The sequence below is a fragment of the Coptis chinensis genome, chromosome 5, assembly GCF_015680905.1.
Source record: "Coptis chinensis isolate HL-2020 chromosome 5, ASM1568090v1, whole genome shotgun sequence".
NCBI lineage: Eukaryota > Viridiplantae > Streptophyta > Magnoliopsida > Ranunculales > Ranunculaceae > Coptis > Coptis chinensis.
Window position 1 is genome coordinate 21,454,105 of NC_141460.1, and position 22,665 is coordinate 21,476,769.

A 22,665-nucleotide genomic window follows, 5' to 3' on the forward strand; every position below is an offset into this window, starting at 1 on the left:
ATAACAATTAAAAACTGTTTTTTTTAAGGAATAAATCGCTGCGAACAGTAACCGGGGGGTGAACAGTACCGTAACAGTGTTTGGTGAACAATGTTTCGCAAGCAGTGCCTCGATGCCCGTGAACAGTATTTTCTGCACAATCTCCCAAAAATCAATATGCTCCAATACTAAATAATGTAGATTGAAGTGGCGGAAGCAACACTTAATCAAAATCTACACTTTATAAAACCCTAAAAGTCTCACTTTTATTGATAATCACTCAATAATTCATAACACACATAAACACAACTAAAACAACTCCTTGAAACCCTAACCATAAGCCCTTATTTATACTAACTGACAACAAAGCAAACTAATGAAAATATGCCACATGGCAAATAACTAAATAAAATAAACCCACTAAAAGGGGCCCGCCTAATGCAACCCATGGGCTTGACTTGAACTCTATGTCTACATCAGTAAGGGAGGACTGACCAAGTCTTAAAGTTGCCTCCAAAATTCTCTCTGAAGTGATGGATTGAGGTGAGGTAGTGGTCTGAGTTCCATGGATAGGAATGTCTCCCTTAAGCATGCATTTTAGAACAAGAAACGAAGAAAAAAAAATTAACTTAAGAAGCAGATATCATGTGATATGGAATTTCATCTTCCTTATCTCTTTTATTTCTTCTAGGAAAATCCTTCAGTCTGCTGTCTTCGTCCTGCCGAATTTTGTGACCTTTGGCTTCTTCCAGAATAGCTTCGAGTCTCTCTACCATAGACAGATTATCTACGTGAAGCTTATAAATGTACCTGGATTCTTTCTTACGATCTAGTTTTCGATCATCACCCTTTACTGTTGGGCCATGCTCAATACAAGTACCCTTTTGATTTGGGTTCGATAGACATGTTTTAGTTTTAGATCTATAAACAGGCCCATTTATATTTTTTCTTTTCCTTAGATACATCTTGCCCAACTGGACTGGACTACCCTTGTCTTGTCCTCCAAGTTTGGGCCCAAATGTACACCCACATTCAGTGTGTTATTACATAGTTTGACATCGTCCATCACCCTTGGCGAGTAACCGTTCCGACAAGGCTTGTGATGTGTTCCTCAGGAGTTACTTTATTATTAGTCATTGGGCTGTGACACTCCTTGAGGAGTTGCTTTATTAAATCTCCATTAGGCACAAAACGTAGATTATCTTGGGAGATAAATTCCGATATTGATAAGCTACAGGGGCATGGTTTGAACCAGAGAGTGAAGGCATTTGAAACTTGAACTTGCTCTTTCTCTGCAAACTCACCCACTTCTGTTTCTTCCTGAGCTCTCTCGGTCTCCCCACCTAGCTGTTATAGCGTCTGCAGAACGTATATGCTTACCACAAAAGTCATCAGTCTTGTGATCTTGTCACTCATCCTACTTCCTATTTGTGAAAACCCCTCCATACCCTCAACACTTCCTTGTTACTGTCCCCACTCCCAACGACATCATCAGTCCCTCCAATAGCATGAACCAACTTGGGACATCTGTTTCCATCTCTTTGTTTTCCCCATTGCTGATCATACATGGTACTGAGCTCCCAATTCCAACTTTAGACGGTTTAACTTTTGCCATGATTTTAACCCGTTACACATTTCCCCCTTCTTTAATGGGAAATTCACTAAAAGCTTATGCAGACATCCTAATAAAACGTTTCAGGAGAGTACAAATGAAGATCTACTTATTGATAAGGACGTCCTCACCTTATGTCCTTTTGTGGATGTTAATGCAGTGGGTTTATGTTACACCGCCATTAGCTTTAGCAGATTCAAAGGCAAGACTCGTGAACAAGTTCTTCTCAATCCTGGTACAGTCACTGATAATCGTGTGGGTTCTATTACCTGATAATTCATTGTCAAAATTTTCTCAGTTTGGGAGAATGATGTGGTGCCATGTCAAAAGCAATGACGTACAAGAGTCGTCCAAGGCCAAGTATAATACTCGCTGGCTTTTTGTTTCATTTTTTTTTTAGTAATTACTTATCTTAGGGTCCAAATGATTTAGTTTTACTAGGAGTTTAGTTTCATATTTGTCTAGGATTCTTGTTTGAGAAGAAATGCTGTGGCTTTTAAGGTCTTACCCCTTTTTCCCTTTTGAAATTACGGTTCTGTCAAACCAATTGGTGTACTTTTAGTTGTTGCTTCAGCCAATCGAATTACATCATTTTGTGTTTGGGGTTCTTAAGATGACTGTGGTGGTAATATTATTTTACTCTTTTGGCATTTGTGGTATTGGTTGCTCTGATACCTAAAAACATCTATTGGGAGAACATCTGGATACTCTTGAAATGAGATATTCCTTCTGTAGAAAGTTGGAATTTCGACTTGTGCGATAAGTTGGAATTTGAAAATATGATTTAAAAATATATGCCCTAGGCTATATATATGTTACTACATATTACACCTGTATCTTACTTGGTCAAGTCGCTATTGTTCCTATTGACTCAGGTTTTTGTGTTCCTTTTGTTGTGCAAGGGTTTTCACTTCATATCAGTACTGGCCACTAATGAAATTGGTAATTGTGTATTTGTAGGCTAATGCAATCTATGAAGATCTTAGGAATCAGCTCAAGGCCAATGGTATGGAACAATTGGCCCGGCAGAGAGTTGATGGTGTAGTTCGCCAATTTGAAGCAGGGAGTGGGAGCTTTTCACTATCAACTGTTCCCACTGCATGCAAACACAAGATCCGTGCCCATGATGGTGGTTGTGCGTCACTATTGTTTGAGCATAGCTCTGGTAAATTGATTAGCGGTGGACATGACAGGACAATCAAATTGTGGGATACAGAAATTGGGATGTTAAGCAACACACTTCATGGTTGCCTTGGTTCTGTTCTTGATCTCACTATTACCCATGATAACAGATCTATTATTGCCGCAAGCAGCTCGAACAACTTGTATGTGTGGGATGTGGGGTCTGGTCGTGTCCGTCATACTCTCACGGGCCACACTGATAAAGTCTGTGCAGTAGACGTGAGCAAAATTTCAAGCCGCCATGTAGTTAGTGCTGCTTATGACCACACTATGAAAGTCTGGGATCTTCAAAGAGGCTACTGCATCAACACAATTATCTCCCCTAGCAACTGCAATGCTATTTGCTTCAGCATGGATGGGCTGACAGTTTGCTCTGGTCATGTTGATGGCAATCTTCGTTTGTGGGATATAAAATCAGGGAAGCTACTTAGTGAAGTTGCTGCCCATTCACTTGCTATTACATCAATCTGTCTATCTGGGAATGGAAACCTCGTGTTAACTAGTGGGAGAGATAACTTACACAATCTATTTGACATTCGTTCATTGGAAGTTTGTGACACATTAAGAGAAAGTGGAAACAGATTGCCCTCAAACTGGAGCCGTTCATGTATCAGCCCAGATGACAATTATGTCGCAGCAGGATCTGCTGATGGTTCTGTTTATGTTTGGTCGAGATTGAAGAAAAATATGGTGAGCACTCTAACTGAACACACTGCTCCTATTCTGTGTTGTTCTTGGAGCGGATTGGGGAAACCCCTAGCAACTGCTGATAAAAATGGAATAGTTTGTGTTTGGACATGAAATGTGTGTTGACTGTCAGTATGTATAATTGACTAGCAAGGAAGAACTTCTTGGCTCTTCTTTTTGTGCTTCCTCTTTCTTATGTGTCGGTGGTCGTTTTAGTTATGGACTTATGGTTGGTAACGCATCAGTTTCGGAATAAGGATCCTTAACCTAAGGCCACCTTGCAAACCATGCCTGCCTCCTCTTGTGCGTAGAGATGCACTGTTGGGTTTCTGATCTTATTCAACAGAATTTACCAGGTAATACTTTCAATCCGGTCAAATCTATGAATGGAAAGGTCAAATCTATGAATGGAAAGGTCAAATCTATGAATGGAAATGAACAAACTGTATTTTTGTGTATTTCGGATCATCTCTAGAGAAGTTACAGATGTTGTTAGGATTGTTAGCACTGCCTATATAGGAACGAAAAGTTTAATGACAACCTTAGTTGAGCAAAATATGGAAATATCTTCTTAATGAAGTTGCATTTGTATTCTTATTTTTTTTTGTTACATCATATATTTATGGAATTTCTGATTTCTAATAAATTTTTTTTCATTGAATGCGTGTCATTTGGTGTGGTAAGGTTATCAATCGGTAATAGCAATCACCTGCGGCTATGTTTCTGCTTAACATAGCTTTACAATACCAGTTAGGGAAAAAAAAGTAAATAAAACATTGAAAAAATAAAAAAAACAATGTAGATTTAAACTGGAGGAAGCAACAGGTTAACGAAATCCACACTTTTTATTAAATCCAATCAAAGAAAACCTAAAAATCTCTCTTTTATTTCTTTCTCAAAAATTCATAAACATTAACTACTAACTAAAAACCATAATTATACTCATTGACAGCAAAGCAAAGCCAATAGAAATAAGACACGTGGGTGCTACTAGGTAAAACAATTAAAAGTAAACCAACTAAAATAGATGGTGACCCATGGCCTTGACTCGATGATGCATTGACTCAAGTCCACATCACAGTCCCCAGGTTGAAAGAGCTAGTCCAAAAGCTATAGTGATGGTGCGTTGGATGATGCAAATACTGATAAGGCTTCATGCTTTATGTCTGGGGCAGTCTCGGGGGGCTTTCTCCGTAATGGCTTCAACGTCTTCATCTCCTTCTGCCAACAAGACAACATTCTTCTTTTTCTTTGGGCAGGCAGTGGCAATGTGGCCAATGACACTACATTCATAGCATTTTCTAGAAGCGGAAAATGCACCTGCAGAAGTAACAGTGGTAGATGTAGGAACAATAAGTGAAGGAGCAACAAAATAAGGCGATTTGTGAAGATCTCCTGACTTATGAGTATAGATAACAGCATCTGTCATAGTGCAAATTACAAATCTGCCTGAAGTTTCTTCCGTAGACCATTGATATAACGATGAACTTTAAAGTCACCTGTTTCAGTTGTTTAATCGAGTACATAACAAATGAAATGATACTTGTGAACAATATACAGATTATGTCACAAATTGCGCCGACGGTTATAGAGATCACTTTCGTAGGTTTTTTTTTAGTAATAAAATTCCTCAAGAAAATAGTCCAGAGGACCAATTTGGGGAAAAAATAACTCTAGAGGACACTGTTTTTTGTGAGTAACTCACAGGGACAAATTTTGGGGAAAAGTAACTTATGAACCCACTATTTCAAAATTAGGAACCCTCAGAGACAAAATAAGTTGGCCCGGCCCTTTTACTTTTTTTAAATGCCAGTTATACCCTTCCATGAAAATAACCCTCAAGGACAAATGGCCCGGATATAAAATAAATATTTTCCGATTTTACCCTTTTTGTCATTTTACTATGAACAATGAGTGTTCATATTTTCTGCTGGTGTATGAACAATGATTGTTCATATCCATATAGGTGAATGTACCTTATACAATATATTGATGTATGAACATTGAATGGTCATACCCAAGGACTATAAACATCGAATGTTCATACCCAAAGGACTATGAACATTGAATGTTCATACCCAATCAATGTTCATATCCAAAGGACTATGAACATCGAATGTTTATTCATACTAAATACACCGGGTCGTTTCGTTTGGGCCGGGCCGTTAATTATTTCGTGTCAGGGGTATACTTGACATTTCATCTACCCGATCCGTTTTTTATTTCGCGTCAAGGGTATACTTGACCTTTCATCTATCCGGTCCTGGTGAGTTACGAAAAAAAAAAGGTGTCCTTGAGAGTTACTTTTTCTGCAGTTTTGTCCTTGAGAGTCGCTCCCTCAAAATTCCTTGGCAATGCTCGCTTCATTTTAGACCAACTACTAATTTCTTGCCTTTAGCATTGCAACCTCGTTGGTATACATCCCACCATACCTGTGCATAACCACATAGCTACTAAGCGCACACGCTTGGCACCGAAAATTCCTTTGTATTCAAAAATCATTTCAGTACGATTTAACCAATCAACAAACACATCAGGATCCATCTTCCCACTCAGGTACCTCAATCTTAGTATTGCCTTGATTCCTTTTGTTTTCTAACAATCGAACTTAACTATCAACAATATTAAAATCAGAAGGGTGGACCTCTTACTCACTGTACGAGTACTGTCATCTGAAGAATCACTGTTAGAAGAGAGAGAGAGAGAGAGAGTATATCACCAGCCTGTCGCCTGCGTAGTCGTGGGATCTTGCCTAACAGGCCCAGGTGGAACACGCTGATTGTGAGGTGGCCGACCACCCCTTCCTCTATTTGCTACACTGACCATTACAAAACCGTGTTGGTCGATCAAAATGGAACCGTTGGAAATTGTCCTTGTATTAGATTGTGTGGCTGATTAAGAACCCAATGATGTTGAAGTGGAACGGCTTGAGTAGGAGGTACAAAACATTCCAAAGGTTGAATCAGTGGCATGCCAAGCACTGAATTGGGTCTGCAGTCACGTCTTGGGGGTATAAGAGCTGGTAAACTAATTGGCTTGCGGACAATAAGGTGTGCTGTTGTTGGATGCTCTTTTTGAAGCCATTGTTCAACTAGTTTCTGTCCAACTTTATCTGTAACATCTTACATGAGTAGGAGTGGACTTAAAGGAACAAGTATCAAAATGAAGGGGTGGTTGTTGCACCTGTATTGTCCGTTCCGGTAATACATTATCTGGTTGGACAGGAAGTACTGGAGTGATGGCTAGTGCAGAAGTAGTGACCAATGCGGGAGACGTGGTCACTGTTGCATCTATACGCGCACCAATGGTGTTGACACCTTGCTGTGGTGGAGGAAGAACAACCGAAGGACCAGAAAAATCTTGTTCTGCTTAACCTGACATAGGCACATAAATCCATATTTGGATTTGGTGCATACAGTGGAGCGAACTGGTTTTGATTCCATGCTTAAAAATAAGGAGGATAACCCTGATACATCAGTTGTTGATAGAAATCAGGTTGCTGATAACCAAAAGGCACAAAAGAAGAGTATGCCAGAAAAAAATTATGAAGTGGCGCCATAGCTAGTGGTTGCCCCTGTTGTGATTGAACAGATGGTGGGCTAGCATCACAAGAAACCCTAGAATTTTGTTGTTGGGCAGCTAGAATCACAGTCAATGACTCTTGCATTGCATAAAACTTGGCATTTAAAACCACAATGTTTTCTTGTAGTTGTTCCATATTCCACTTCTTGATATATGGCTTGCCTAAAAAAAAAATGTACTTTTTGTTCATTTCCCAAGGAGTGATTTGTGCTCCACTGCTCCGATACCAAATAATGTGGATTTAAACTGGTGGAAGCAACAGTCTAACAAACTCCACACTTTAATTAAATCAAATAAAAAAACCCAACAATCTCTCTTTTATTTCTTTCTCAAAAATTTATAAACATCAACTACTAACTGTAAACCCATATTACAAGCCTTTATTTATTCTAATTGAAAACAAGGAAAAGCCAATAGAAATAAGGCACGTGGCTGCTACTAATCAAAACAATTAAAAGTAAACCATCTATTACCAACTAAGGAATAGATGGGGATGCATCTAATGCATGGGACCTATGGGCTTGACTCGACTATGACTTGACTAATGTCCACAAAAAAAAAAAAAGAGCTTTAAATGCACTACTAGTTTTTGATTGTTTAGTAACACTGCAATCTGAAAGAATAGGAAAAATGTGGATATTGACACTCACTGTATAGATTAGGCAAAGTCACTCATGGATCTTGTTAGTAGGTGGACCTGATGGGTTCACCTTTCTTTCTGGTCTTCCAAGGTGTCATATTGTTGGAGTCTAACAAGTGAATAGTATGAGCCCTTATCTCCTTTAGCAATTAGCTCCTTGTGTGACCCCTTTTCAACTATTCTCCCTTTTTCGATCAGTGCTATCGAGTCTGCTTTTTGAATAGTGGATAGACGGTGGGCTACAACTACACATGTCCTACAACTCACCATCTTCTCCAGAGAATCTTGAACCAGGCTCTCAGATATACTGTCCAGTGCACTGGTCGCTTCATCCAGTAGCAATATGGTAGGATTTTTTAAGATGGCTCTAGCAAGACATATTCTCTGCCTCTGCCCCCCTGATAGCTGCATACCTCGTTGTCCACAATAGGTTTTGTATCCTTCTTTCATGCCACTGTTATTTTTTGGTGTTCATAAATCAATCAATCAGGATCTTTTATTGTTACATAGTTCAGGAAGAAATTTGTAGAGCAATCTTCATTTATAGGAGTAGAAGAGTGATATGTTCAACATATTTTTACCTTATAAACTCATGGGCACTGGCAAGAGTTGCAGCTTCAATCATCTCTGCTTCTGTTGCTTTTTCTTTCCAATCATTAGAACACCATTAGAACCTTCCTGGCATAGAAGGAGCCAATGATGAATGGTTGCAGAGAGATGATCACAATTGCAAGTCTCGAAGACAACACCATTGCTAATGTGACTACTAAAATTGCTGAAGAGAAGACTTGAGCTAACATTACAAAGATCTTATCATGCTTGCTGTCTAGAGCACAAGGCCCCGCTAGTGTTGTTTACTTGATCAAACCACTCGAGCTCGAATGTCAAGATCTTTGTCAACATAGCTTTCTTTTCGTTAAGTGTTCTCCCATCACGCCGAAGTTGTAATGTTGGATTATGTTTGTGGTGAGAGTGAACATAGCATTGAATATAAAAGCAAAACAATAGGGTCATTAAGAAAATAGACAGTGAGAAGTGCACCCATGCAAAATGAATTAAATAGATACATGGTTCCAAAGCAGAGGGCAGCGGTGGAACCAAACTGGGTGCTCTTCCATTGAGGGGTTGTCATTTGCACCAGTTGCCACAGAGATGGTGTGCCGGAAATTTCTTCTTGTTGCCCATTGGCTATTGGATCAGAATTGGGAACTTGAAGTGAAAATGACTCACAAAATTCTTCAGTAATTTGATCTTCTGTAAACGATGTCGGACTGTTATGTCTGTTACCACCATTGCTGCCATCTGTTGGTGTCAAATATCATCTGTAGTTGATCTTTGCTGTAGCTGCACCATTGCTGAGTACTGTCCATGCTCGAGTTGAAGAAGTTGATTGTGGGAACCGATTTCCACAACTTGGCCTGATTGAATTACAGCAATGAAGTCAGCATTACAAAGTGTTGAGAGGCGATGTGAAACAATTATTGTTGTCCGTCCTACAGAGGCTTGGTCTAATGCATCCTGCACACCTTTCTCTGACTGTGGATCCAAAGCACTCGTAGCTTCATCAAGCAAAAGGATTCTCGGGTCTCTCAGTAACGCCCTTGCAATGGAAATTTTTGCTTTTGTGCCCTCCGGACATTTGAGTTCCTAAATGTCCAACCTGAAGAACAAGGAAAAGCAAGATTTGAAATGTAGCTCTGTTCTATTTCAATTTCAATCGGTGTGGTATTGGCAATGACATTTGCTATTGTTATTATTTATTTTTTGTTTTGGTGTGATATTTCAATAAACAGAATATGTGGTTCTGGGCTTCTGGCGTTTAGCAGTAGTAGCGATATTAACAGCAGTTGTGGCAATAACTAGAGCAATTTCATGAAGAAATACCAGAAGCAATGATGATTGGTTCTGACAGTTTTCACAACAACAACAAAACAAGTACATCTACACTTACTTGGGTATCATAGCCGTCAGGTAATTGACTAATGAAATTATGAGAATTTGCAGCTTTTGATGCATTTGTAACCTCTTCCAGTGAAGCACCTTGTTTCCAGTGAAGCACCTTTAATAGAAGTCGTAAGTAGCACAGGCTCTTGGCTAACTAAACCTATTTGAGACCGCAACCATTTGAGCTGAATCTTTCATATGTCAACTGCATCCAATATGATTCCTCCTCCCAGTGGATTGTAGAATCTTTCAATCAGAGAGATAATGGTGGATTTACCTGATCCATTGCATCCCACTAACCCTATAGTCTGACCAGGTGCCACTTGAAGATTGAAGTTCCTCAAGACAGGGCTTCCTGGTCTGGAGGGATAAGTGAAATCGACATCCTTGAATTCTTGTTCACCTCTGACACTTGTTCTGGAAACGCCTTGTTCTTCAGAGTTTATGGTTGGAACCTGTTCAATCATCTCGATTATCTCAGAAGCAGCCGTTGTGGCTTCAGTGAAGTACTTCACATTGACCAAGGAACTTCCAAGTGCACTGTAAGTGAAGGAGGTTACCATTTAATCAGTTCATGGAAATTAGGCAAATAATATTATTTTTCTTTTATTCTTGAATAATTATTATTAGATGGGACTGTTTTGTAGTCTGTAAAGCAGCTTTCAGTTGTATGACGGCCGGGAGTTATCCAACAACGCATAAGCCCACTAATCTAACCATTCATGCAACAGATCCTTTGGACCATTTTGCAGTAATAATTTGGCTGTCCATATGAGATAAATTGAATGTCTAGAGTCATCATCAGTGATTTTTTTTGGGGTCATAGAGAGCTGTTGGATCACTAAGATTGTGGTTGCACCCTCTTGCAAGAGTGATATTCTACAAGTTATTAGGTTGTGAAGTATGGCACTTTTTAGGTGTAATATTATGTTGTCAAACTTACAGGCCTCCGACAATGATGCAAACCCCTAAATTGAACACATTCCCGATACCCTTCTCTGTTACTAAGACGCTTCCATACCAGGCTTGAAATGACCACACTACAAAGGAAACACCAACACTTCCCTATAGCCAACCCTTTAATCAACCCTTGTTTAATTCCAAGTTCCAAACTTCTTGTGAGTGCAGCTGAAAAGTTCTTTTCTGTCTCATTCTCAGCAACATAAGAGAGCACAGTCCTGATCGATGAAAATGTCTGCTCAGCAATGCCCCCGGCAATTCCATAAGATTCTTGTATCTCCTTATCAAGTCCAGCTAACAACTTCCCATATATTACCCCTGGAACAATTAACAGCAAGAGTGTTGGGATGGTTATGACGGCCAGTCTCCAACAGAGGTACAAGCTGACCATCTGACAGGCTATGAATGTTGATATGTTCATAAAAAAGTGAGGAACCTGCAACAACCGAATCCAGAGTAATGGTTAGGATATAAGAGATTCAAACCATGAACGTCGGTTCACTCTGCTTGACTTACTGTCTTATTTCGTTTAGTTTTCGTTTGCAGAAAATGCACAGAAGAATAAACAAACTTTTTCACTGAGTCCTGGGCCGAATAAATCTACCCAGGAAGATTGCTGCTTACTGACAACTCCATTCCTCAGCAAGTGAGGTTTCAACCGCGGAACTGTAAACTTCAAGCAAAAGTGGAAGACAAAGCCTATAGCGATCTTCCTGTCTTTAACTAACTGCCTATACCACTTCCTTTTCTTGTTGAATCAATAGGCTGTTCGTGGGACGTGTGGGTGCACTATACGAAGAGGAGTATGACAAGGAACCAAAACAAGAAAAAGCCAACTCCGCGTCAGTGATCCCAATGAATCTTGAAACTATATCAGGGCGAATACTTTGATGTCGTGAATTAGTATACCCGAGACAATCGTCGGGTATACTAATGGGTAGAGTACCAGTTCCAATACTCGAAACCACCTGATAAGTTGTGGAACTGCCTTGTTGTATATCTAGGAAACCAGCATCTTGTCTTAACACAGCTCTTAAATATTTTCTGGGCAAAGGAGAAGTCTGTCTCTCAGCAGTTCGAGCCCAACACATCCGTCCCCAGCAAGTTTGCTAATTAGATTTCCGTCCCTAGTTCTTTTATTATTAGACTTCCATCTCCAATTTCACAGCATGACCAAGTCAGCTCTCATTGACTTGATTCCATTCTTTTGGTGAATGTGCAATGTCAAATCTACCCCTCACCATATAAAATGTCCAAAATACCCATGGACTCTTCCAAGACCAAAATCATTCCAATTGCCACGTGTCATCATCCTATCCATTTAATCCAACGTACACCAAACATTTTCTTAAATGACACCCACTACCCTTGCTTACCAAAAATTACCGAACTACCCTCACTCATGTTTACCTCTTCTGCCACGTGTCATCATCCTAACTTATGATCTCAGGTCGAGAACACCTCATGCAATACACGTCTCAGTGAGTGATGATGACATCACCATCTTCTTCCATCAAACAAAGGGCACGAACCAAACTGTAGCAAGTCCCAAGTTCCAGCCAAAATTCAAAACAAATCAAACCAATCGGTTATCAAAACTTATTCATAATTTGCCAATCAAACCAATCATACAATTTCAAAACAAATCAAACAAATTGGTGATCAAAATATTCCGACATGGCCATCCTAAACTGCTTTTTGTGCTGCTTAGGTGAGACTACTGTAGGGGATGAGTTTTTTGGTCCACCTAAGATGCCTGAAGCCTTCACCCATGTGTCAAAGTGCTTGTCCCATGTGTATTGTCTCACGAAATTGAGATGACAACTCCTGAAGTCATCCCCGAGCAATCTTTCGAATACTTATTCCAAAGCACCGCCTATGGTGCGTGGTTTCGCAAAGTGATCATTCTAGCAGGATGGGAGCAACTATTGGTAAGTCCTGATGAACTTTATTCTCCCGCACTTACATCTTATTTTTATGATAACTGTAAGTTCTTTGATAGGCCGTGATGGAGAACAATCACCATCGGGGATGAACAAATGGAAATTTCCAGGTTCTTGATAGCCTTTGTGCTTGGACTTGCTATGCCGACCGAAATACAAGACTCATGGGCCTATTTGGTAGATAATATGTACATGTATAACTATGATGATTTGCATGAGCATTACGGGGCAGGAATCTTTAGGATAGAGGACCAAGGGGATTATAACGTCACCTTTGGTAGCCTATCTATGAACATGGGCACTGTTATGTTTTGGATTATGCTAAACATTAGAGGGGAATGGCGTTATTCTTCTGTGAATGACGAAACTTGTGATATTTTCCTTGCTTTAGCTAGGGGACGTACACTCTATGATATTCCCCACACCTTAATGTCTAGTTTAGCCCGAGCCCATGCCAAGAGGAATGAGTACCTTCTTATGCCTGTTTTAATTTGCCGTATAATGCTATGTTTCTTTCCTGTTTTTTGTGCCCGTTTCACGAATTGGGTTGGGGTCGACATTGTGAGACCCACCAATTGTATTATACGATCATTCCGTGCAATGACTTGGCAAGGGTGGAGGATACAACCTCATCAGGTTGCACCTTACACCGCATCCGACCAAGTGGCGTTTGACAGGTTAGCTATAGTAGACGATAAGTGGCGTGAAGCCTGACAAATCACCATGGCATGGTAGGATGTGAAGGACCCTCATTTCTTCATTAAGGATGAGGAGGAACATGTTTAAACGGGAGTGCAGGTAAGTGTTAGTTTCAGTAATTGTCTGCTTATGTCCCAAGCAAATTTGTTTCTCATTAACCCCATTACGGGTGGAACTCTTATAGAGTTGCGTCAGTTTTGTTTTATATATTAGTATGTTATAACCTTGTTTTGCAGATGTTCCAGAATTTCACACGTTTCAATGATATTTTCCTACCCTCTTTATTTAAAATACTTTAAGGACAAAGCATGCTTCTTGTTTGGGGGAATTCCTAGTGATTTAAGGTCTTGTTGCATATGGTCAATGCAATCGCACTCGGCAAAACGAGATTAGTTAGAACTCCATTTTTGGTCACTTATGCTAATTTCTCATATTTGCTTGAGGACAAGCAAAATGCTGTTTGGGGGTGGCTTGATAAGAGCCCAAAACTGTAGTTTTAACCGCTTAATAATACTACTTTTAGACCAATTATGCCAGTAATAAATAAGAGTTAATGCTAATTACGTGCTTTTATGTATTTCAGGCATGGAACTTAATTATATGCAGAAATGTACCACTTTGGCGATATAAAGAAGCAAAGGGTTGGTTGCTAAGAAGTTCTGTGATAAAGGCCAAGATTCAAGGAGACAAAGCCTTTATGAAGCCCGGTCAAAAGCTGAAAAGTCAAGACGGGCAGAAATAGTGCACAAGTTAACAGAACTTCCGAAGACCATATCTTTGGACTCAGGCCTCAGATTTGGGCCTATCTTACGTCAAAACGACTGGCTTGGAAAGAGATTTCTAATGGTCTAAGCCTTGACCCAATCAGAGGAGCAGAAGTGGATGAAAAGTCTACTGAAGTCAAAGCCAGCTGAAACTGGCTCTGTGGACTGAAGAAATTGGGCTTTAGGCTCGATTTTTCGGCCCAAAACATGAGACCTCAGCCCATGCACGAAATTGTGGATCTGGTCTCCTTCTTTACATAAAACAAAACTTAGCTCTTAAGAAAGAGATAGTTAGATAGCTTAGAATAGAAAGTAGCCATTAAAATAGCTTGTAGATCTAGTTTTTCGAATTTCAATTAGTTAATTAATTAGTTTCATACATTGTTTTAGATTAGTTATTTAGGAATGATTTTTCTTCATTGATTAGATAAAGAAAATATTAGTTCTTGATCATTTCGATTTTTCCATTTAAATTTGTAGATCTAAGTTCAATTCTTGTTGTTATTCCATTCTTAGTATTAATTAGATTTGAAGTATTGTTAGTTAAAATTAGTAAAGTTCAAATCTTTATATTATGTCTAGTTTTAATTCAATGGGAAATGATAGTTTGATGAATCAAGGCTAAACCTCCATTAGAGGGGTTTGATGAAGCCTTGATGAAAACTTGATAGTGTAGTATAGAATCGTTGTAAGAATCTATTCCACTCTAGAAAGTCGTTGATTTGCCATGAGAATGGGTGGACGACCTCACATGCTAGTTATGAATTGGTAGAAATGCCATGTATAATTAGGGATTAAAACGACCAATTCTTACCGTGAGAATGGAAGAATTGGTTTACAACAAATCTACGCTAATTTATTAAGTTAGAGTCAAGGTAGAATCAAATTCCCCTAATTCTCTATCTAGATTCAACTCTTAGCAATTTGTCATTTCGTTATTCGTAGCTTGTTATTTGAATTCACATCGTAGTATAAATTCCCTCGTAAATCTCTCATTGACTTTGGATAGACCATCAATTGTAGAAAACTTGAATGCTAAAGGACTAGGAGTGGAACGAATCTTCTATTCTAACTCTACGTCAATAGATTCGAGAGTAGAAAACAAATATTTTGATAAGTAATAGTTCAGTTTATAGTTTTACTTGCATTTAGAGTTTCATAGCTTTATTTGTGAGTAAGACTAACTTTTTATGTTTATCAGATTCCTCAAATTCTTCTACTGCTCTTGCACCCAGTGGCCCTCTTCCTCCACTCGCTCCAGAACCCTTTTCTTCTTACAGATCTATTTCTACCTGGGAAGATCAATACACCCCTCCACTTTCTCCCTCTGCAGACATGGACATCACAAAAATGAAGCTGTTTGATAATGATGAGGATGATGATGAAGTGATGGAAGTCTCTCCCACCGCGGTGGTTTCTCCCACTGTTGGGCCGCCAAGTAAGCGACCGAGGATCAATGTGTCTGAGGAACCTGATCCTATTGTCCGAGCCACTGAATATGAGGCCCCTCCTGGGCTTGCCTGCCGTCCAGGTAAGGAGACAGCCCTCCCCTCCGGCCGAGATGTCACCCCAAAAGTGTTCGCCCCCACTTTTAAGGTTCGTAACCGTAAAGTTACTGTCGCGGACTCTACTCTTGAAAATCCTGCTGTGGCCTCCTCTCTCTTCTACGGTTCCCATCTGCCAAAAGATATGGCCTACGCAGAAGGTGGCATCTTTGAGCACCATCGACTTCCCTATGCACTAACTGGGATAAGGTACACTCTCTTATCTTCGCTCTTATTCCCTTACCTTTCATTTCTGACTTGTTGTTCTTCTTGCTTTTAGGTGAGCCTTGACATCTCCTACATGATCCGCGGTCTCTTTTGCGCTCGGACTAAGGTGGATTCTCTAGAGAAGGAATCCAGCGGTCCTAATGGTCTAAGAGCCACTTGTGCCTGACTCTAGATGGAGCTAGAAGCCGCAGATCTAGCCAAAACCCAGGCACAGGATGAATTGAAGAATGCGGAAGCCAACCACCAGCTATATATGGATATGGTCAATGAACTCTTGAGTCATCAGCGTACAACACTCCTCTAGCAGCACCAAACCAGTCTTGACGCTCTTGCTCTACAACACCAGGAAAGTACTGCGGCCCTTTTAGAGCAGCATAAGGCGGACATGGTCACCCTTCAAAATCGTTTCAAGGCCTTGGCTAACAAGAGGGTGGCCAAGAAACTACAAGAAGAACATGATCGGCTTCACAAGGAGGGTCGCCTTTTGCTCGAGAAGCCGTCCACCCCTGCTGAAGAGTCCGCATAAGAGAACCTTGAAGCTGCAGGTGGAACCGAAGTGCTGGGATCCACCGTGGAAGATAACACAATGAAAGCTGTCACTTCTAATAATGAGATCTCTGCTACGGTCCCCACCTCTATGGGGACGCCCCCCGAAATACTTTGAAAATCAGATAGAGGATTTCCTGTCTTGACCTTTTGTGTACTCGTTTATTTTTGTGACTATGTATGTTTGATTGTGCAACTTCTGTACTCCTTTTGTTATGACTTTGACCATGTGGATGTTTTCTTTCAAGTACTATTGTTACCTCCTTCACTGCTTTCGTTATTAATTACGTATTGATGCTCTTTGAAATCTATTTGCTCTTGCACTCGCACTTTACTTGCACAACATCACATGCACCTACCAAATAATGTAAGGACCCCTCTCTTGTCCTCTACTCGTGCTTACTGGTGGTTCCTCTTCTGATTATTTTTCCCAATTCAATATCCATGGAAGGCTCTTCCCCCTCACTGTCTCTCGGTGGCTGAAGAGCCGGCTGGGGGCAACTCACCTTGCCCCAAGTTTGATTTGGACCTCATGTCCACGAATGGCTCTTTCCCCCCCATTGCATCTTAGTGGTTGACGAGCCTGCTCGAGGAAACTCATCTTGCCCCCAAGTTTGATTCGGACCTCATGTCCGCGATGGGCTCTTCCCCCCGCTGTCTCTCAGCGGCTGAAGAGCTGGCTGGGGGCAACTCACCTTGCCCCAAGTTTGATTCGGACCTAATGTCCATGAAGGGCTTTCCTCCCCTCCCGCTATTTTCGGGCGGTGAAGAGCCGACTGAGTGCAACTCACCTTGCCCCAAGTTTGATTCGGACCTCATGTCCGCGAATGGCTCTTCCCCCCTGCTGTCTCTTGGTGGCCGAAGAGCCGGTTGGGGGCAACTCACCTTGCCTCAAGTTTGATTCGGACTTCATGTCCGTGAAGGGCTCATCCCCCCTGCTATCCCTCGGTGGCTGATGAGCCGGCTGAGGGCACTTCACTCTGCCTCTAAGTTTGATTTGGACGTGATGTCCGCGAAGGGCTCATCCCCCCCACTATCTCTCGGCGGCTGATGAGCTGGTTGCAGGCACTTCACTCAGCCCCAAAGTTTGATTTGGACATGAAATCCGTGAAGGGCTCAGCCCCCCCTGCTGTCTCTCCGAGGCTGATCCGCTTTTATTAACTAGCCATGCCAATTTCTCAAAAGTACCATTGTATTATATATGTGCAAACAGACCAAGTCCCTTGCTCCGGACTGGTATTACATTTAAACATAAAACTTTTTCAACAGTCTTACATTCCAAGGTCTCTCTATTAACTTTCCTTCCCTGGTCTGCAACTTGTAAGTGCCGGCTCCTTCGACATCCACCACCGTGTAGGGTCCCTCCCAATTTGGTCCCAGCTTCCTGTCATTTGCTTTCTTGGTACTTGGAGTCACTCTACAGAGCACAAAGTCTCCTACTTGGAATTGCCTCGGTTTCAACCTCTTGTTATAATGCCTTTGCAGGCGTCTGTGGTACTCTTATAGTCTGATGCGCTCAGTGTCCCTCCTTTCCTTAACCAAGTTCAAGTCTCTAAACAGTATGCCCCACTTCAAACCCCCTTCAACAGCCTTAGTGCGTGTCATGGATGCCACCATCTCCGATGGGATCACTGCCTCTATGTAGTCTGCTAATAAGAAAGGAGTCTCTCTAGTGGAGGTTCGCGGGGTAGTGTGGTAAGCCCATAGCACGTGGCTCAATTCATCGGCCCATGCCCCTTTTCAATGTTCCAACTTTCTCTTGAGGTTGTTCATTATGGTCTTGTTGGATGATTCGGCCTGTCTATTACCCTCGGGATTGTAGGGAGTTGAGAATCCCTGTTTCACATTATAAGCCTACAAAATCTTTTTCAGCTTTAACCGTGTGAACTGTGTTCCATTATCCGCTATGATGGAATGTGGTAACCAAAATCTGCATATGATGTTTTCCCATGAAAATTTAATCACTTGCTGCTCCTTCACCTGCTGCAAGGCCACGACCTCTATCCACTTGATAAAGTAATCTATAGTGGCCAGCATGAATCTCCTCTTTTCGTTGGCCATTGGTAGTGGACCCACAATATTCATGGCCCATATAGCGAATGGGCACGGACTTGATACATTGTGCAGCGGCTCCGCTGGTCCAAATATTAACTAAGAAAACCTCTGACATTTTCCACACTTTTTAGCAAACTCTACTGCGTCCCTTTTCATATGAGGCCAAAAGTAAACCTGAGTCAACAGCCGGTGTGCTGTGGTTCTTCCTGCGGAATGACTCCCATAATCTCCCGCATGCAATTCTGCCAATACTTCTTGTGCCAAGTCCGGCCCCAGGCACCTCAACAGCGGTCCATCGAAATTTTTTCGGTACACCTCCCCTTCTATCAGAGTGTACCTCCGCGAAGTCTGTTCCAACCTTCTCCTCTCTTTCTTATCCACCACCTCTCCTCTAGACAGAAAATGCTTAATTGGGTCCATCCATCCTCCTATCCCTTCCACGGTCTGGCATATTACTTCCACCCTCTCGATACTCGGTTTCTCCAACCTCCTTACTCTAATGGTTCTCTCTTCTGACCCCGGTATCGCAACCGCGATGTAAGCCAGGGCGTCTGCATGTCTGTTCTCACTGCGACCCAAGTGTATGAACCTGATCTTTTTGAACTTCGCTGCTCTGTTGTATACAATCTCCAAATATCTTGACATTCGCGCATATCTAGCAACAAAACCTCCGTTTGCCTGGCACACTACCAAATTTGAGTTTGAGTACACCGTCAACTCGTCCACCCCCAAATCCTCTGCCATTCCTAATCCTGCTATCACAGCCTCATATTCTGACTCATTATTGGTTGTCGCGAACCCTAACTTCATAGACAATTCTATTATGTCATTATCTGGAGTAACCACTATGACACCTATTCTCCTGCATGTGTCCGAGGCAGACCCGTCCGCAAACACTCTCCATCCATTCCTCTTATCCCATGTATCTAACAAGTCTGGTTCACCCTCATGTTCAGGCTCCATGACCATCTCCTTCCCCCAAGTAGGATCCTCAGCTGGAAACTCTGCCAAAAACTCTGCCACTACCTGTGCTTTTTCCGCAGTCCTTATTTGATATTGAACTTCATAAGAACTCAGCATCACCGCCCATTTTAGCATTCTTCCGGACTTCTCTACTTTCAGCGCTTGCTTGAGGGGCAGATTTGTCACCACCACCACTGAATGTGCTTCAAAGTAAGGCTTCAACTTCAATGCTGAGAATATTAATGCCAAAGCGTAAGCGTACTTCTCCACTCTACTGTATAGTGTCTCCACATCCAACAATGTTTTACTTTGGATGTACACTGGCTTTTCAACCTTATCAACCACTCGAATGAGGGACAAACTTACTGCGTACTCTGTAACTTCCAAGTATAGGTACAACCTCTCTCCCGGTTCTGGTTGTGACAGCAAAGGTGCCTTGCCCAAATAACCCTTTAGTTCTTGAAACGCTTCCTCGCATTCGGCTGTCCAAACGAAGTCTGGAGTACTCCTTAATAGTCGATAAAGCGGCATGCACTTGTCTGACGACTTAGAAATGAACCTGTTCAATGCTGCGACTCTGCCTGCTAGCCGCTGTACTTTTTATTTGATATTCTGAGGCAAAGGCATCTCTATCAGCAATTGTATTTGCTCAGGATTGGCTTCTATTCCTCGATATGTCACAATGTATCCCAGAAACTTCCTTGTGGTCACCCCAAATGTGCACTTCTCTGGGTTGAGCTTTAAATTGTGTGCCCGTAGTATGCTAAATGTCTCCCTCAGGCCCTCTAGGTTCTCTTCCTCCGACATGCTCTTTTCCACCATGTCATATATATATATCTCGATTCCCTTTCGGATCTTGCTCTCGAACATTTTCTTTCCCAGTTGCTGGAAAGTACCCCCTTCCACTACGAAGGACGTCTTCTCCTGATTCGGTCCATACATCATGACCTGGTTATACCCCATCGACACGTCCATGAATGAGAATATTTTGAATCCCACCGTTCGGTCCACTAACTCATCCACTCGTGGCATAGGATAACTTTCTTTCGGGCACTCTGAGTTGACATCTGTGAAATCAACGCACATACGCACCTTGCCATTCTTTTTCGGTACCACAACGATGTTGGACAACCAATCCGTGAACTCCACTTCCCGTATTATTCCCGCTCCTTTTAACCTTGCAACCTCCTCGTGAATCCCCTCTGCATATTTCGGCCTAATACTTCACATCCTTTGTCTCACAGGCTTAGCATTTTTCCTCATCTGCAAACGGTGACATGCGACGACTGAGTCTAATCCCGTGATATCCTCAATTGTCCAAGCAAAGACATCCTTATTTTCAGAGAGGAACTGTATCAGTTTGTTCTTCCACTCTTTAGGCAAACTGGACCCTATTGACGTAAACTTATCCTCTTCCCCTGTCCCCAAATTCACTATCTTAATCTCATCGAGGGTTTTCGGTACCGCCAACGTCTCCGCCTCCTTAGAATGACATTATACTGCGAATTGGCGTCCACCACTTTGAATCGAGAGAACACTGTCACCGGTCCCGTTGTCACAGGGAGCAAGAGTTCTCCTAAAGGCTCAGTCATGCTTCCATTGAACCCGTACAAATTTGTCTGCGATGGTCTCAATTGTTTCCTGTCGATCTTCATCTCTTCCATTGTCCCTCTGAACAACAAATCCATGGCACTGCCGCAATCAATTAGTACCCTTTTCACCATGTAATTACCCATTGCCACCGTAATTACCAATGCGTCCTCATGCGGGGAGTCGACCACCTTCAAGTCCGCGTCAGTAAACATTATGCTTCCCCTGTTAGTCGCGAACCATGGGACTGGCCGCGATTGTCCTGATGCTTCATTGACTTGTTGTATGCTCGCGGTTCATCTTATCTTATCTCGGTGAGTGTTATGACTCAATATCTCTCCACTGAAAATGACGTTGATTGTCCCCAGTATCCTTCCCTAGTTTGGTACCTGCTCTTTTTTCCCCTTCCCCATTGTAAACTCATTCAGCAACCCCTTTCCTATCATCCTTTGTACTAACCACTTAAGCACGTAACATTCATTTGTCTCATGGTTCTGTATCTGATGGTAGGCACAATAAGGCTTACATGGTATTTCCTCTGGTTTGTTTCGCGGCCCTTCATATCTCTGCAAATTCTGAATTAGCGACAATATTTCACTAAGCAGCTGGTATACCGGTGTTTGTTCCATTTCCCGATAAGGTTTTCTCTCTCTATTTTCCCTCCTGACTTCGTTTCTTCCTCTTTCGGCCGTGAAGAGTAGCCCCGATACCCACTGCTTCCCCTGTCTGATGCCTCATATCTTCCGCGATCCTCGCTTCTCTCTAATGACAATGCGGCCTTCCCCGACCTCTTCATCTCTTTCTGCATAGTGTCCTCATACCTTATATATTTCTCTACCCTCGGGTATAAGTCATGTAATGTCGCGATCTCATTCTTGGCCACGGACTCATGTACCCTAGTTCCCGGGCGTAACCCCCTTTCAAACGCAATCACTGCGGTTCTTTCCTCCAAATTTTCCACCTTCAATGTCTCCGCCTTGAATCTGCATAAGAAATCTCTCACTGACTCCGCAGATCTCTGTCTTACATTGAACAGAGCCGCGATATCTACTACCCTTTTTTTCTGGTGTATGAAGTAGTCCACGAAAGCTTGTTCTAACTATTGAAAGTTGTTTATACTCTTCGATCGCAACTGGTAATACTAGTTAAAGGCTCCTCCCTTTAAGCTTGTAGGGAACATCATGCATCGCAACCTATCATACCGAGGTTCTTGCCACAACGACATCTGTTGTTGAAAGTGGTGGATGTGATCTGCCGGATCTCCCTTCCCGTCGTACCTCTCAAATCTGGGTTAGTTGAACCATTTTGGAACCTCAGACTTCCAAATTGCATCAGCCAATGGGTTGCGGTTTTGCCCCGCCACCACCTGGTTTGCCGCTCCACTTATGCCCTTAGTTTGCCCCAGATTCGCTTTCAGGTCACTGGCAATCATTTTCCTCACTTGGTCCCTTGTGAGTCCAGGCCCCACATTGTCCACCAAGTTGGGCCTCCCCTCCTCCTCTGACTCAGACGCCTCTCTCTCAGACTCCTTTATGGTCTCCTTCTCCCTCTGCAGTCCGTCGTTCTCTTCCTTCAATCTCGCTATTTCCTCATGTAACAATCTTGTTCCCTTCGAAACCGACGCAGTGGTCTATTCTCCACCTTGCTCTACCCTATCACTCCTCACTGAATCCCCCTCCTCCTCTACAACCACCACCTTCCTTGAACTTCCTACTCCTCTCTTCACTTTTGTTCCCATCTCCAGTTG

At 42.0% G+C, this 22,665-nt stretch overlaps 2 protein-coding genes and 1 pseudogene across 3 annotated transcripts; 1 reads left to right on the forward strand and 2 right to left on the reverse strand.

Moving 5' to 3' along the window:
• The first annotated feature begins 1,745 nt into the window (after positions 1–1,745).
• Positions 1,746–3,574, forward strand: LOC147497066 (Transducin/WD40 repeat-like superfamily protein). Its single transcript, XM_086562747.1, has 2 exons — positions 1,746–1,826; positions 2,552–3,574. Exons 1-2 carry the CDS (start codon positions 1,746–1,748, stop codon positions 3,572–3,574), a joined length of 1,104 nt encoding a protein of 367 aa, XP_086418873.1.
• On the reverse strand, positions 2,763–12,488 carry LOC147497067 (putative multidrug resistance protein; annotated as a pseudogene). Its single transcript, XR_015195024.1, has 4 exons — positions 11,103–12,488; positions 10,570–11,022; positions 9,634–10,166; positions 2,763–9,342 (listed from the first exon to the last, which is right to left on the reverse strand). The product of XR_015195024.1 is annotated as a putative multidrug resistance protein (transcript).
• Positions 12,489–18,461: 5,973 nt separating this feature from the next.
• On the reverse strand, positions 18,462–19,859 carry LOC147497068 (uncharacterized). Its single transcript, XM_086562748.1, has one exon. It carries the CDS (start codon positions 19,857–19,859, stop codon positions 18,462–18,464), a length of 1,398 nt encoding a protein of 465 aa, XP_086418874.1.
• Positions 19,860–22,665: the final 2,806 nt, after the last annotated feature.